This window comes from Symphalangus syndactylus, chromosome 4 (genome assembly GCF_028878055.3).
Source record: "Symphalangus syndactylus isolate Jambi chromosome 4, NHGRI_mSymSyn1-v2.1_pri, whole genome shotgun sequence".
In the NCBI taxonomy this organism is placed as follows: Eukaryota; Metazoa; Chordata; class Mammalia; order Primates; family Hylobatidae; genus Symphalangus; species Symphalangus syndactylus.
The window spans coordinates 159,462,680-159,480,356 of record NC_072426.2 but is presented as its reverse complement, the minus strand read 5'-3'; the positions used below and the strand labels follow the sequence as shown (position 1 = coordinate 159,480,356).

Genomic DNA, 17,677 nt, shown 5'->3' with positions numbered 1-17,677 from the left:
GAAGTCAGGAGATTGAGACCATTCTGGCTAACACGGTGAAACCCCGTCTCTATTAAAAATACAAATATACAAAAATACAAAAAAATTAGCCGAGCATGGTGGCGGGCGCCTGTAGTCCCAGCTACTCTGGAGGCTGAGGCAGGAGAATGGCGTGAACCCGGGAGGTGGAGGTTGCAGTGAGCTGAGATTGCACCACTGCACTCCAGCCTGGGCAACAGAGTAAGACTCCATCTCAATAATAATAATAATTATTATTATTATTTATACCTAACAAACAATGCTTCCTTTTTTTGAGACAGTCTCACTCTGTCGCCCAGGCTGGAATGCAGCGGTGCCATCTCGGCTCACTGCAGCCATGACATCCCTGAGCTCAAGTGGTCCTCCTGCTTCAGCTTCTGGGGGAGCTGGGATTACAGGTGCGCACCACCACGCCCAGCTAATTTTTGTAGAGATGGGTTTCGTCACATTGGCCAGGCTGGTCTCGAACTCCTAGGCTCAAGTGATCCACCTGCCTCGAGCTCCTAAACTGTTGGAATTACAGGCGTGAGCTACCATGCCAGGCCTAAAAATGCTCCTTGAATTACTACTGCAATAGCCCATATCCACTGAGCCTCCAGGGCTAATGCCCCTTGTAAAGCAGATTCCTTGCCTGCCATGAAGGCTGTGCAATGCTGCAGCCCCTCGACTCCTCGGCATGCGCAGCCTGGACCTTCCTAGCTATGCCCTGGTAGCAAAGTTAGGAGGCCAAGAGGCAAAGGTGCCCGATGGGTTCAGGTAACTCATCTCTTTCTTATAAAAGTGGGTGTTCTCCCTTCCTCTCGGCAAAACAAAACCCAAGCCCACTAGCTCTTTGCCACACGTGAAGCAGGCAATAGTGGGTTTCAGTGGCCAACCAGGTGCAGCACAGAGAGGAAATTACATCTTTGAGATATACTGAGTTCCAGACGAAGCAGTGCAATTAGAGGGATCCCAGGAACTGTGCTGGAACCTCGACTACTTACTTTCAGTTCTGTTTCACAACCAGAAGAAAACATTTGCTAATCGTGATCTTTTACCATTTTATTTCACAACACACAATCATGGAGATCTCAGTTGCGATCTCGCATTGTCAGCTCCCGGTTATGGCATATGCTGAAAGCGGGCTTCAGCCAGACATTGTCCTCAGCAGCTCTGAGTGCACTGTGTCTTCTGTCCTTGTGACAGGATGCAAAGAAGATGCCACTCTCCATGCTTTGCACATAAGAACCCCCAGGCTCAGAATTTGACTTGAACTCGGGTTGTAAGAATTGCCTAGTCTCTGGACTCCTTCTCATGCTGGTGACTGCATCCGAGCTTCTCCATCACTGCTCTGCGTTTTCTCTAAGATCCAGTCCATGTACTCAGCGACTTTGGTGTAGACACCAGGTTGCTCCCTGCGGGCACAGCCTTCGCCCCAGCTGGTGATGCCCACCAAACGCCACATTCCATTGTGTTTGCAGACTAAGGGACCACCTGAATCTCCCTGAGTCACAGTGGAAAAATAAAATAGTAGAAAGTTACGACAATGGGATTTGAATAAGTGACTGCCTCTAAAATTCTGTAGTCCACTACACAGCAACGCACACACACACATACTTTTGTATTTTTTTGTAGAGATGGGTTTCATCACATTGCTCAGACTGGCCTCAAATTCCGAGGCTCAAGTGATCCACCTGCACTGGCCTCCCAAAGTGCTGTGTGTGTGTGTGTGTGCAAGACCTTGCTTGCCAGACACACACACACACACACACTCTGTCTTAAAGTTCTCCAAGTATCTTATGTGCCTGCATTTTTCATATCCCCTTTTCCATCTGAAATAAATCTAACAAAGAAATCTTGATATCATCATCCCAATGACAAAGAAGTCTAATGTTTGTTTTTATATTATTGTATGTACATTTGCCCCTCTTAAGTTAGTGCATGCATAGATTGTGACATATATCATAAATATGTAAATATGTATTATATATATTCAATTTGTTAAAAGTTGCTTATAAATTTATCAGATCATTTGTCTCTGAATTTTTTAAAAAACTATGATAAAGTATACTGTTGGAAAATATATTTTGAAATGAATTTCCTCAAGCAGCCTATTGTGTTCTTCATAATCTCATGCATTACCTTACAAGCATCTTTTCCCCCTTCTTTATAGCCAGCACAGACCATCCGTTGGGTTATTTTATAATCTTGATATCTTTTCTGGCATTCTTCATTTGTTACCAAAGGAATGTTCACCTTTTGTAGAATATTTTGGATTTCACCTGTGAGTAACCAATATATAACTTCAGAAGGAGGAAACACAATAAATAGTAAATATGGAAATGAGTTTTAAAGTGAATCAGAGCAGTGTATTTTTCATAAGGACCTTATCTTTGAATACAAATAGTAAAAATTGGGAAGATAGTGTTACACACACACACACAGAGAGGGAGAGAGAGGAAGAGAGAGAGAGAGGGAGAGAGACAGCACCCTGTACTGTCCTCTTATTGCCTATGTGGTGTGGGGACAAGCCCAGCACCCTGGGCTGACCAGAGACCTTGCTTCCATGTTTTCTGCCATCCCCTCATCTCAGTGGCAGTCCCCCAGAAATCCCATTTTATATTTATCACCTAACAATCCAAAGCCTGGAAGTTCTCACTTTTCATTTTTTTGTTTTATATATTCAAAATTATAATTTAAAACTATATTGTTTCTGAAAAGCCCTCAGAGCTCTGGCAACAGAGGGGTCTTTTGCTTTTGAATAAATGCAGGCGAGCATCTCTCATGGAGAACGGTGTTGGGAGCTTTCATGGCTTAGTGAAGATTACTTTAGATTTCTTCGTGTCTCAGATTACCAGTAAAAAATCTAAAAATGTGAATTACTTGCACAAAGGACTGAATCGGGAAAGATGGAGAGAGTTTGGCAAGCTACCTTCTTCTGTAAAGAATGACACAAATATGATTCTCCATAGTGAGACGACACACCTGCCTGTGCTCCCGGCCATCAGCATCCAGGGAGAACACGGTTTTGGGAGACGGGAACGCTGCTAACACTGAGGACCGGATGGTCTTGCACGGGCTTGTCAGCCCTAGATGGGCCCAATCTGCTTCATGCAAAGTCAAGCAAATGATCTTTATAATGAAGTAAGATGCTTAAAAGTCTCCCTAAAAATTTTCTTTCAAGCCAAAGCAAAAATACTTTTTTTAAGAATAACTGAATAAATATTTGGGAATAAATAGATAGGAAAGATAAAGAGTTTAGATATAATTTCAGACAGAAGCCGATTAAAACGACCCACTCCATGTATTTCAACATGTAAGACTTGCTCTAGAGCAATATTTAAAGCGTCATGCTTACCTTTTTCCTTCGAGAAGCCCCATCCGGTTACCCAACAGTTGGTATAAATTGTGTCTGTGTCACCTTTGGAAGGTAGGCATATTGGTTTTTGGAATTCTGAAACATAATTTTTAAATTAGAGTTTGGTCAAATAAAGTTACGGATATAGACTTTAAAAATACATCTTTTTCTTTTTCTGTCTTCTCTTTCTACAGAGTAGCATCAAGAATAACTTTTTTGCTTTCTGCCCAACTTCTAAGGCTAATGATTCAAGAAAATTTGCCACCACCATTTTTCACGTGACATTTTTGGTGTTACAATTTCCTGAGTTAAATTCTTAAAACTCAGAACCTAAATCTACGGTCAAAAGCATTTAGAAGTTCCTGCGTCTTATTCCATGTATACTGTCCTTAATAGTCATAGCAGGGTGTCTTCACTGTTCCAGACATGAAGTACTTTAATATGTTGATTATGACAACAAATCCAGGAAGAAATTATCATCCTCATGTTACAGATGAGGAAATTAGAGGTGTAAAGAGGTAAAGCAATTTGCCTGAGGTTACATAATTGTTTGTATGAAGTGGCACGATCTTTGGCTCACTACAGCCTTGGCCTCCTGGGCTCAAGTGATCCTCTTGTCTCAGCCTCCTGACTAGCTGGGACTACAGGTGCACACCACCACACCCAGTTGTTTTTTTTCTAATTTTATGTAGAGACAGGTTCTCACTGTGTTGCCCAGGCTGGTCTCAAACTCCTGGCCTCAAGCAATCCTCCCACCTGGGCATCCCAAAGTGTTGGGATTCTAGGTGTGAGCCACCATGCCTGACCATTAATGTTACTGGATACAGTGGGTATTCAGCTCCTGGCAGCAGCAATGAACCTCCAAAGGCAACACCTCTGATCACGATGCTCTGGCTTTTCCAGGGCTTCTTTCTGCATCAGTCTCTTTCCTACCCAAATTACACCTGGAAGGAGATATCTGATCCCACTTGCCCTCACACATTCTAATATCCCTAAGCCCAAAGCAATGACAGTTCTGCTACTCTTGTCAAGCAAGCCCAGTGCCTCTCAGACGGCACAGACATTTCCTACACCCATTATTTCCATCACCTGCATGCAGTTGTATTCCTCCCTGAAAGAATTAGTTCACATTTCTTGCGCTTTAAGTAGAAGAGATTTCACTTCACTTCCCATGCAACCTTCACCTTTCCCTCAACTCCACCAGTCAGAAAAGAACGATAGTCTCTCTAGATGTGCCCTCTTGTTCAAATTGATATGAAAATATCAACCAGTACAATTCTGCTATCCACCTTCTTACATATGCTACATACCAGTATAATTCAAAGGAGCCTGGAGTTTTATCAAGGCGATATCATGATTCCCTTCTGAGACTTTATAGTTTTCGTGAATAATAATCTCTTTTATTTGTGAGAAAGGTGTTTCTTTCGTAATGTCTGACAGATTTAAAATGCCACTATAAATGCGCCAAACATCCTGTAGGGGAAGCCTAGGAGAGAAAAATAAATACCTGTTTGAAACTGGGCAGGCCTTCCTTCAATATCGTTCCTTTTTCCTATCACTCTCTTTCAAAGAGAACTGGGAAGGAAATACTACATAGGACACATTTTCTCCCACCTAATTCCTCCTTCTGGTAATTTTTCATCACCAATAGCAGCAGTAGTGAATCTCTGAAGATTCTATTTAGCAAATTGAAAAGTGTAGTACATTTATGTAATTGCATCATGCTTACTGCAAGTGAAAACAAAAAGGATGCTGCTGTCCCATTTCTGAGAGACACTGTAGTGGGAAGAGACGAGCAATTTATCATGGAAAAATTAAGCTCATTCACCAAGCTGAACCTCATTGCTCCACTAAATTCAGAACGATCAAGAAGTCAGGCTGATCTTCTAATGCTCTTCTAATTAGGCAGAGTAGGAGGACTTTAGTGTTGTTTAAAATATCTCTATGCAGCTGGGCACAGTGGCTCACACCTGTAATCGCAGCACTTTGGGAGGCCGAGGTGGGTGGATCACTTGAGGCCAGGAGTTCGAGACCAGCCTGACCAACATGCTGAAACCCCGTCTCTACTAAAATTACAAAAATTAGCCAGGTGTGGTGGTGGGCACCTGTAATCCCAGCTACTCAGGAGGCTGAGGCAGGAGAATTGCTTGAACCCGGGAGGCAGAGGCTGCAGTAAACCGAGATTGTGCCACTGCACTCCAGCCTGTGTGACAGAGACTCCATCTCAAAAAATAATAATTAATTAAAATAAATATATAAATAAAGTATATCTGTATTTTGGAAAGTATGAAAATTTAAATAAATTCTTTAAAAGATGAATGTATACTAAGTGCACCCCAAATTATGATTTAAAGCAAAGCCTTATTCTGTGCAAAGATCTGGAAACCTTTATCATCACCAAGTAGTGCAAGGCATGTGTGCACAAAGTTCTAGAAAAAATGTTGGAGATATCAGGTGCAAAGGGGCTTTTTTTTTTCAATGAAATCATTGCACTTTTATGTCTATTATCTCTTATAAACTCACAACACTGAGCCTTCAAGAATGAAAATTCTTGGTCCCAAATTGGAGGGCATTTAGTAAAAAAGACACCTACTATTTCCCATCTTGGGCCTTTTCTTCCAGGCCAACCACCTTAAAACCACATGCAAGAGGTTTTGTAATGTCTGACAGATTTAAAATGCCACTTACAACCACCTTAAAACCTCATGTATGGCGGAGCCCTTTCACACGATGACAAGGTGGAGGGGCCTTGCTCCACCCCTGTGTACCACCGACTGCTGTATTTTGACGGCAGTATGTTCAATCCTAGTGTACAGCATCTAAGCATGAATTTCACTAAAACAAAAATACTTTGTGTTTATTTTTGAGAAAAATCAAGTGTCTTCTAGTATTTCTTTTGCTTTTTATATGCTTTGTCCATTTCTACATTTCTTATTGAATATGGAAATCATAGTTTACATTTTTGGAATCGTGTTCATGTTCTACACACAGTACTAAGCATTTTAAATGTGTCACTTAATCCTCCCAATAACGTTACAAATTCGTTACTATTATTATTCATATTTTAGATAAAATAAAGCTCAGAGGGATTTACAAATCTCCTAGGGCCACACCTCTAATAAGCAGCAAAGCTGTCACTCAAGCCATGTTCTGTCTAACTCCAAAGCCTCAGTGTTTTAAGACTTACCTAACATGTCTACTATTTGACCAATAAAATTGAAATAGATCAAATTATATACACTGAAATATACAGAGTACAAAACTCTCACTTTAAAAAATTATTATTACTTAGTATATTTATGAATCAAAGAGCAAGAAGTAACATTTCTATGGGCCTGACAAATAAGTCTTTGAAGAACACATCAGGGATTGGTGGAAGGATTGGCTGTGGGATTGGTGGCGGGATTGGTGGTAGGTGGTGGGATTGGTGGCGGGATTGGTGGTAGGTGGTGGGATTGGTGGTGGGATTGGTGGCGTAATGGGTGGCAGGATGGGTGGCGGGATTGGTGGTGGGATTGGTAGTGGGATTGGTGGCGGGATTGGTGGTGGGATTGGTGGCAGGATGGGTGGTGGGATTGGTGGCAGGACTGGTGGTGAGATTGGTGGTGGGACTGGTGGTGGGATTGGTGGTGGGACTGGTGGTAGGATTGGTGGTGGGATTGGTGGTTGGTGGCGGGATTGGTGGTGAGATTGGTGGTGGGACTGGTAGGATTGGTGGTGGGATTGGTGGTGGGTGGCAGGATTGGTGGCAGGATTGGTGGTGGGATTGGTGGTGTGATTGGTGGTGGGATTGGTGGTGGGTGGTGGGTTGGAGGAGTGGGGTATTGTCTTCGTTTCTCTTTCTGCAGGAGAATACCCACCCAGGGCCATCAGTCTTGTATAGAGACCACACTCTGTTCTAATGGTCAGATTGGTCAGTGCTTGGACCCTACTAGTTAAATGTTGTGAATACCATCCCCACTTTAACACGTCTCTATTCATAAAGTCATATGGCAGTGAAGCAGCTGATCACAGATCCTTCAAAATGAAAAGCCAAGATAAGACTCTGGATGAGATGCATCCAACACTTACCCATCAAAGCAGTGGGCAGCAGTGAGGACCCACTGGTGTCCTATGAGTGACCCTCCACACAGGTGCCTCTGAGCCGTCAGCTTCACCTGCAGGCTCACCTGCCAGGGCCACTCTCCCCAAGAAGAGTTTGTTCCTCCAACAATGCGTGCACTTGTTTTTGTTGTGCAGACTGAAAAGAGAGTGTTGACACTAATGGTTGGAATTAGAAGTGAATCAATGTCCCCTCTAACCAAGGAGAACAAGACACATAATTCCTTAAGACTAAGCAAACTATCAACATGACAGACGTTCCTTACAGTTCCATGAAAAAGTGAGGTTACTCACCAGAGCTGTCCCCAGTGTTACACAATCTCAAAGAGTAACCAGAGCTCCCTTCTGTCCCATACGTAATCCTAGTTGGAGAACCATCCAAAGATAATCTTAAGAAACACTTACACCTAGATGAAATGAACAGTAGAAAGAGTAAGCCTTCACCAGGGGAAAGAGAATATGAAACGGTCATGTCGACTGTCTTTGAAAAATAAAATTTCCTTTACTTCTCTTCCTTACAGTCTTCTGGGAGTAAAGAATAAGTGAAAAACTGACAGCGAATCATCTTTGTGCAAGTCTCTTGGCAAACATTCACTCCTTTAACGAAAGTCACATTCAATTCTTCTCCTCCAAAGTCAACTCCCGGGTAAATTTTAGAATGGCAGGGTTCTGTGTCAATTATAAACGCAAAAAGATATCAAATGAGAAAAGCAACGAATGACATTTACACAAGTTTCTGTTACCTTGAGGATTGTTTCATCACTGTTGCTGTTAAAAGTCATGAAATAGGTTACATTTTATGTAATATTATTATCAAATCACATTACCAGGTAAAGTTCTTTTGCAGGTTAAAAGGCTATATCCAGATATGGTGTTTTCTTGAGGAGTAGAGGAACTTGGTGTGCCACTTTCAGATGTTTTAAGAAGACAAACATTTCTATTTTTTTTAAAAAAAGCAAGACAGAAAGAAAGAAATTTGTGTTAAAGGCACTGGGCAAATACAAAAGCAGCTCACACCCAAAAAGCAACTCAGCAAATTTTATTCTTCTGGGAAACTCTCTTCAAAGTAAATCCGACTACAGGACTCTAATAAATTGCAGAGATTAAATCAAACCACAACTCCCTCTGGAGAAAACTAATAGGCACAGACAACCTGAAAAGAGGACAATGACGAAGTTCCACCTTCTAACTGGAAAAACAAACAAACAAAAAAATCAAAGAACAAATTCTGGGAATTTATGCTGCCGATGATATTACATAACTAGACACCCTTCTTTTAGCTCCATGCTGTGTGTAGAAGAGGGTGGGTTATCTGAGATAAAGACAGTGGGCCAGAGCCTTCATCAGAATAAACAGGGCTCTAGTTTCTGAAACAAAGAGAAGAGGCAACAAGCTTAAGGGCTATACTGCCAGTGAGTGGATTTTACTCCAAGCTAATACAAAACATGAAGATCATGTTTTGAATCTTCTTTCAAAGGCGTCAGATCCTTCTTTCTTCTCATGGCTATTGCTTCCTTGATTCAATGGTAACATTTGTTTTAAAGTAAGAGAAGATAGGCAGAGAAGTCTGCTAATCTCTTAACTAGTCTGCACCTGGCAGAAAAGTACCTACTTACACTGCAGGTTCAAGTGTTTTGAGGGGAATGAACGAAACTTTTAAAGACTCAGACTATAAAATAAAAGTGATGAAAGTACAGCAGCAAGTGCTCCCCATGCATACTTGCCTTTGTGACTCGATTTTCCACGCATGTGTATAGAATGTAAAGAAGAGGCAGTTGGGGTGATAGGTGCAGATGGTTCGACACACAAAAGCATCCGGAGTGAGAACCGTGGCGACATCCACATCTGAGAATGCAAGATGCTGGAAGACGTTCATGTGGCAACCTGTGAACTCACAGAGAGAAGATGTTCCTTAGGAAATGACACGAGGCTAAATTTGCTTGTATTTTGTCACCATGGTTAAGGAAATTGTGACTATTTATTATTCACAGTACTAAACACCCTAAGTGAAAAAATGTCCTGTAAAATATCTCCAAACTGTTTGCCATTTAGAAGAAGGCAAAATTGGTCTAATTACTCTAAGGGGCAAATTCCTATTTCAGAGAAATAAAAGCTGTGCTCCCAGCTCCAGTCACCACCACTGCCAAATGTTTGCATTACTCCGCATGTGTTTACATCTCCTTTATATTACTCTGACTCTGAGGCCTTAGGAATGTAAGGGTTTTTTTGTTGCATTTTCCTGAATATTATAAAAAATTCTTTAATAAGAAGTGATTAACAAAAATGCCTTGTGCCCATTAAAATTAGAACAGGAGACAATCCACTTTTATTATCATTACATTAATATGGTCTTATATCTTAGTTTTATTTTATTGTGTTCATATCATTTATGTAGTTTACTAAATTTGATAACACATAATTCTATTGATACTCATTGGTCTGCAGATTCAATGCACTCTCTATCAAAATCCTGCTGCCTTTTTATTGCAGAAATTGACAACCATCCTAAAATTCATATGGAAATGCAAAAGATCCAGAATAACCAAATTAATCTTGAAAAAGAACAAAATAAAAGCACTCAGACTGTCTGGGTTCAAAACTTACTACAAAGTTATGGTAATCAAGACTGTGTGTAACTGGCATTAGGATAGACATATAGGTCAATGGGATAGAACTGATGGTCCAAAAATAAACTCTTACATTTCTAGACAATTGATTTCAAAAAGGGTTTCAAGGGTTTCAGTTATTTCAATGGAATAACTGAATATCCACATGCAAGAATTAAGGTAGATTCCTACTTTACACCATATACAAAATTTAATTCAAAATGCATCAAATGCCTAAATGTAAGAGCTAAAACTATAAACCTCTAAGAACAAATCATAAGCAAAAATCTTCATAACCATGAATTAGGTTTTGGCGTTTTAGGTAACGCACATGCAAGAATAAAGCCAGACGGGATTTCATCAAGTTTAGAAACTTTTGTGCTTCAAAGAACACCATCAGTAAAGTGAAAACATGACCTGCAGATGCACAGAAAATTTTTGAAAATAATATATGTGATGAGAGTGTAGTATCCAGAGTATATAAAGAGCTCATACAACTCAACAATGAAAACAAAATAACCCAATTATTTTTAATGGCTAAAGGATTTAAACAGAGATTTTCCCAAAGAATTTATTCAAATTGAAAATAAGCATATGAAAAGATATACAACATTATTAGTCATTAGGGAAATGCATATCAAAACCACGGTGAGACACCACTTCACACTGCCTAGAAAGGCAACAATAAAAAAGACAATAACAAGTGTTGTTAAGGTTGCAGAGAGATTGAAGCCCTCAGTTGTTGCTGGTAAGAATGTAAAATTGTGCAGCTGCTCTCAAAAACAGTTTGGCAACTCATCAAAAAGTTAAACATGGAGTTACCCTATGATCCAGCAATTTTAATCCTAAGTATATACATAAGAGAATTTAAAATGCATGCCTACACAAAAACTGTTGTCCGTAGAAGCATTATTCATAAGAGGCAAAAAAAAAAATCCAGAAACAACTCAAATGTTCATCAAACTAAGTATATAAACAAAATATGTTTTATTCATACAATAGAATATTATTTAGTCCTAAATAGGAACAAAGTACTGATATATGCTAGAATACGAATGAGCCTTGAAAACATGCCAGGTGAAAAAAGCTAGATGCAAAATGTGCTGCATTGCATGATTCCATTTATGTAAAATGTCTCGAAGAGTCAAGTCCACAGACGTAGAAAGTAGATTAGTGGTTGCCAGGGGATTGGAGGAGTAGGGAATGGAGAAACGCGGCCAATGCATACAGCCTTTCTTTCGTGGTAATAAAAAGGTTCTGGAACTAGATAGTGGCAATTGTTGTGCAATCAGGTGGATATACTAAAAGCCACTGAGTTGTACACTTTCAAAGGGTTAATTTTATGTTATCTAAATTATATATCAAAAATTTTAAATCTACTATGAAAAAACAATATATGCTATATTAAAATACCAAACTTGATAGAAGGGATTCATGTAAGAGACACATTATTTATATACATAAGAATTAAATTTTCTTGATATTTTCAGCAGTTTCATAGTGATTCTCAAACATCCTTCAAGTCTTCTTATAAAGTGCTATTAAGCCCCATCTTTTCCAATGTGTATGTATGATTCTAAGAACTTTACATTTATCCATGTTACATGTCAGGCCTCTGGGCCCAAGCCTGCACGTAGACATCCAGATGGCCTGAAGTAACAGAAGAATCACAAAAGAAGTGAAAATGGCCGGTTCCTGCCTTAACTGATGACACTACCTTGTGAAATTCCTTTTCCTGGCTCAGAAGTTCCCCCACTGAGCACCTTGTGACCTCCACCCCTGCCCGCCAAAGAACAACCCTCTTTGACTGTAATTTTCCACTACCTACCCAAATCCTATAAAATGTCCCCACCCCATCTCCCTTCACTGACTCTCTTTTCGGACTCAACCTGCCTGCACCCAGGTGATTAAAAAGCTTTACTGCTCACACAAAGCCTGTTTAGTGGTCTCTTCACACGGGCACACATGACATTAAATATATGCAATACTGCAGCCCAATGTCCTAACCTGTTAAAATTGTTTTTACTTTGCTTTTCCTATCTAATATGTTGGGCACTATTTATAGATATTTTGGCCAAGCAACCAGTTGATTTCTAGGACATTCTCTATTTCAACTATGCCATCTGGTTAGCCTGCAAACAGAAACCATGATGTTGCTTCCCCTAATTGCAATTTTATCAACTAGCTTCATTTATCAGACTTTCTTCCCCAGAGGTGATAAAAAAAAAAAAAAAAAAAAAAATTTTTTTCCAGTTTATGTTCTCCTCCTTTTGGCTGGAAAATATGTTTACCATCTGAATTGATAAATTAATAAGTCACATGGTAGGAATTTTCCATGTCAGAGTTGCAAATGGTTTTGTTAAATTAACTGAGGAAACGTGGTTACCCTGACATCTCTCAAGATCTATGCAGGAAGATGGACCACAAGAGAAGGAAATCTGTAAATACAATGAATTCATATGCGTTGAGAGGCAGGAGGCTTTAAAACACCATTAAATCCATTAAAAAAACAAAAGGGGGAGTGAGCACTGTGAAATTTGTGTGACCCAAGGGTCAAGTTCTGGTTCAGCTCATCAGCTATGTGACTCCTGAGCGCCTTCACTTCTACCCTCCTTCTAGGAGCCTTAGGGGTTTTGTTTGTAAAATTAGGAAAATCCTTGGTGAAACTAAGGACAAGTCTGTAGTGATGACTACAGATCATCCCTAACTTATGAATCTCATTTGGGCAGTTAGGCCAGGAGACAGCCCTACTCTAGGTTTAGGAGGCGTGTGGTTACTGGGCGTTCCCTGAGGAATGGGGACCATGTACTCAGTGAAAAGCCATGTCCTTAGCAGCTTAAAACACTGCCTGAAACAGCCAGATTTTTGTCAGTCTGTAAAGGCCATTTGATCAGATTAAATCACATGTGAACTCACTGCAATTTAACAAGAAAGCAAGTACACAGATGAGCCACCCAGGGTGCCCTCCCAGGTGTGGACAGCAGCCGTGACAGCCCAGAGCCACAGCATGAGCTTGCCTGTTCCCTGGGTAAGTGCAGCAAATCCTTCCAGCAACAGGGCTGGGTACAGAATGGAGCATGTTTGCATCGAGTCCTGCCTCCCGGCAGCCTTCAAAAACTCCCGGAAAAAAATAATATAAATGTTAAAATTAAATCACCAGTGCACATGAACCTGGCACACACCATGGAGAAGGTGTGCTGTCGCAAAGAGGAGACAGGAAAATAGACACTTTGTAACCAACCTTCCCAATCTTCCACAGGGCAATCCTAGCCCAGCACCCAGTACAGGGCCAGGCACAGAGCCAGCACCCAGTACTGCAGAGAACTGGCCGTAAGGGATTTGCTTTTAGTAACATCTTGTCATTAACATCCTGATATGCTACATGAGGTGGAATGTCATGGCACTTTTCTGGATAATTCCATTGAAATTACCTTTTTGTGTGAAACAACAGAGTTTTATTTCCCTACCCCGGTAGAGTCATTTCACTAGATAGGGACACAACCAAGGAATGACCTTACAGTTTTGCTACAATATCACTGTACCTCTAACAATATCACTGTACCTATAACAATATCACCGTACCTATAACTATAACAATATCACCGTACCTCTAACTATAACAATATCACTGTACCTATAACAATATCACCGTACCTCTAACTATAACAATATCACTGTACCTATAACAATATCACCGTACCTCTAACTATAACAATATCACTGTACCTATAACAATATCACTGTACCTATAACAATATCACTGTACCTATAACTATAACAATATCACTGTACCTATAACTATAACAATATCACTGTACCTATAACTATAACAATATCACTGTACCTGTAACTATAACAATATCACTGTACCTGTAACTATACCACTGTATCTATAACTATATCGCAGGAACTATAACTATAATGATACCACTGTACCTATAACTATATCACTGTACCTATAACTATATCACTGTACCTATAACAATATCACCGTACCTATAACTATAACAATATCACTGTACCTATAACTATAACAATATCACCGTACCTATAACTATAACAATATCACTGTACCTATAACAATATCACCGTACCTATAACAATATCACTGTACCTATAACAATATCACCGTACCTATAACTATAACAATATCACCGTACCTATAACAATATCACTGTACCTATAACAATATCACCGTACCTATAACTATAACAATATCACTGTACCTATAACAATATCACCGTACCTATAACTATATCACTGTACCTATAACTATAACAATATCACTGTACCTATACCTATAACAATATCACCGTACCTATAACTATAACAATATCACCGTACCTATAACAATATCACTGTACCTATAACAATATCACCGTACCTATAACTATATCACTGTACCTATAACTATAACAATATCACCGTACCTATACCTATAACAATATCACCGTACCTATAACTATAACAATATCACTGTACCTATAACAATATCACCGTACCTATAACTATAACAATATCACTGTACCTATAACAATATCACCGTACCTATAACTATAACAATATCACTGTACCTATAACAATATCACTGTACCTATAACTATAACAATATCACTGTACCTATAACTATAACAATATCACTGTACCTATAAGTATAACAATATCACTGTGCCTGTAACTATAACAATATCACTGTACCTGTAACTATATCACTGTATCTATAACTATATCGCAGGAACTATAACTATAATGATACCACTGTACCTATAACTATATCACTGTACCTATAACTATATCACCGTACCTATAACTATAACAATATCACTGTACCTATAACTATAACAATATCACTGTACCTATAACAATATCACTGTACCTATAACTATAACAATATCACTGTACCTATAACTATAACAATATCACTGTGCTAGTTTCCTATAACTGCTACTCTAGGGGCATAACCACAAACTTAGTAGTTAAAAACAACACAAATTTATTATCTTACCGTTCTAGAGACTCGGTCTTACTGGGCTAAAATCAAGACATCAGCAGGGCTTGTTCCTCCAGGACGCTCCACAGGGAAACTGTTTCCTCACCCTTTTCAACTTCTAGAGGCCACCTGCATTCCTTGGCTCATGGACCTTCATCTTCAAAGCCAGCAGTGTAACACCTTCAAACCTCTCTGGCTCTGACCCTTCTGCCTCTCTCTTTTTCTTATTAGCCTTGTGAGCACTCAACTCTGTGAGTACATTGGGCCCATCCAGAAAATCCAGAGTAAACTCCCCATCCATCAAAGCCCTTAACTGAATCCCACTGACAGAAACGCTTAATTGCCAGCTATGGGAACACACGCACAGGTCCCAGGGCTCAGCACAGGGACGTCTCTGGGGCTCTTATTCTGCCTACTACAATCACAAAGTGAAGTAGTCCTACAATTACCAATTTCTGAAAGGGCACAGGGCTTCAGTGAGAATCCAGATTCCACGTTACTCAGCACCTTTATAGCGGTAGGTGTTCCTCCGGGACTGTACTTTAATACGCAATTGTTCCTGAACGGGAAGAAAAGAGGTTACTTTGCTTCCTGCACTTTGAGGTGCAGGGAGCCGTGCAGTGCAGGTAACAGTTAGTATTCAGATGGACAGTGGGAAACAAAGACCCTGATAATGAGTGGGTTAGGGGTTTGCATTATTAATCAAATGGACATCCTTCCCCTCGCAAAGGGGTAAAGGGAGAGTTAGGGTGAGAATGAGGTGGGAGACACCGTGATGCTAAACCCTCATTCTGTAAGCAAGGCCTATGTGTGGGGCAAACGGAACTTCAGGAAAAATGACACCAAAATTCGCTTCAGGAAAGCGAAAAACGACACAGACTTCAGAAAATGACTTCAGGAAAAATGACACCGAAAGTGAGTAGAGCGTGGAGCGATGGACAGTAGAGACTGGGAAGGTGATAGAGAGGTGGGAAGGTGGTGGGTGATGAAAAATTGCTTAGTGGGTACAATGTACATGACTCCAGTGATGGATATACCAAAAGCCCAGACTTTACCACTGTAAAATACATCAAAGTAACAAAATGACACTTGTACCCCATACATCTATGCAAATAAAAATAAGATTTAAAAATAAGGAAAAAAAAATCACAAGTTAATATCAAATTGTGATTAGCTCTATGAATGAAATAAACAGAGCTGAGTGTGACTTAAAAGAGAATGCTCAGAAATGGCCTTTTGGAGGGGATGGTATTTGAGGAAAGACCTGAAAGAATCAGCTTTGCAGAAGTAGGGGAAGAGGATGCCAGGCTTTGAAGATGCGGTACAATTACATGCCAGGGGAAAGGAGTAGAGAAACAAATGAAATTAAATGAATTAGTTAATTAAAAAATGAAGGGCCAGGCGTGGTGGCTCATGCCTGTAATCCCAGTGCTTTGGGAGGCCGAGATGGGTGGATCACGAGATCAGGAGTTCCAGACCAGCCTGACCAACATAGTAAAACTCCGTCTCTACTAAAAATACAAAAATTAGCAAGGCATGGTGACGGACGCCTGTAATCCCAGCTACTCGGGAGGCTGAGGCAGGAGAATTGCTTGAACCCGGGAAGCGGAGGTTGCAGTGAGTTGAGATTGCGCCACTGCACTCTAGCCTGGGCGACAGAGCGAGACTCCATCTCAATAAATAAATAAATAAATAAATAAATAAATAAATAAATAAAAGATAAAAAAAAATAGAGCAAGTAAATGAGGAAAGTGGCTAGGAGTAAAAGCCCTGTTTGCTTTTTAGTTCGGGAACAAAAGAGGTTATGAAGAACACAGTCAAATCCTGGAGGCACCAATACAAAGAACAAACACCTTGAACTGTACTCACCGGTACTCTGCATTGTGAAATGTTTGCGTGGCATATGAAAAAAATTGGCAGCGAATGTTATTGGTGCACCTTTTTTGGCATTCTTCAACACTGCTAACCTTAGATACATTAAAATTGGCTCCTCTCATATCAATTCCTTTATAAATGTCTCGGTGGCAAGCTGTACAAGAAAAATGCATAGAGCAAACACAGTCCATTTTCTTTCTAGAGGTAGACTAGATACCCACCACCATGTGGGCTGGTAGTTTAGAAGGACAATAGCCCAGTTTTGGCAACTGCTATATTAATTAAGGGATTTAAAATTTTTATTATGTCCATAAATTATCGAACTCTGCTTGAAGTAAATACAATCCAGTATTTTCCCTAAAGCACTAGCTTTGAAATTGGGTTACTTCACTTCTTAAACTGCACGATGCATGCAGCAACGCAGGCAAATTTCACGTTGAAATTATCAGTGAGCAGTGGGAAATAAACAAGGCAATAATAATGAGGACACTGATAATGTGTGCTGAGGTTTGCATTATTAAAGAAACTGATGTGCCTTTGACCTTTTGCATTGAATGAAGGAGCTTCTCTATCTCCCAGTGTTATTTCTCTGCTTTCGACTTCTCCTGTCTGATTACAAATTGCATCTGGATCAATCATTACAAAATGTGGAAAGTTGTTGTTTACACATGGTGAAACCACTTTCATCCTTGCTTTAAAATAGCGTTAACTTCTATTTAAGCACCCTTTTCACTGAGATTTGTCTTACAT

At 40.0% G+C, this 17,677-nt stretch overlaps 1 protein-coding gene across 7 annotated transcripts in view; it reads right to left on the bottom strand.

Annotated features, from left to right (window-relative positions):
• Nucleotides 1-1,044: 1,044 nt before the first annotated feature.
• The window catches only part of KLKB1 (kallikrein B1), a 39,248-nt gene continuing 22,615 nt past the window's right edge, over nucleotides 1,045-17,677 (bottom strand). For 6 of the 7 annotated variants that reach the window (XM_063638478.1, XM_055276650.2, XM_055276651.2 and 3 more), the window contains 11 exons: nucleotides 16,922-17,081; nucleotides 15,502-15,611; nucleotides 9,181-9,340; nucleotides 8,284-8,393; nucleotides 7,963-8,125; nucleotides 7,751-7,863; nucleotides 7,427-7,595; nucleotides 4,666-4,841; nucleotides 3,356-3,451; nucleotides 2,140-2,279; nucleotides 1,045-1,501 (listed from right to left, as the gene is read on the bottom strand). In XM_063638478.1, coding sequence (XP_063494548.1) covers nucleotides 1,310-1,501; nucleotides 2,140-2,279; nucleotides 3,356-3,451; nucleotides 4,666-4,841; nucleotides 7,427-7,595; nucleotides 7,751-7,863; nucleotides 7,963-8,125; nucleotides 8,284-8,393; nucleotides 9,181-9,340; nucleotides 15,502-15,611; nucleotides 16,922-17,081 — 1,589 coding nt within the window. In that variant the 3' untranslated portion in view covers nucleotides 1,045-1,309. Of the gene's footprint in view, nucleotides 1,502-2,139; nucleotides 2,280-2,982; nucleotides 3,102-3,355; nucleotides 3,452-4,665; nucleotides 4,842-7,426; nucleotides 7,596-7,750; nucleotides 7,864-7,962; nucleotides 8,126-8,283; nucleotides 8,394-9,180; nucleotides 9,341-15,501; nucleotides 15,612-16,921; nucleotides 17,082-17,677 lie in introns of all 7 variants that reach the window. The other variant, XR_010120631.1, reaches the window with a different exon arrangement.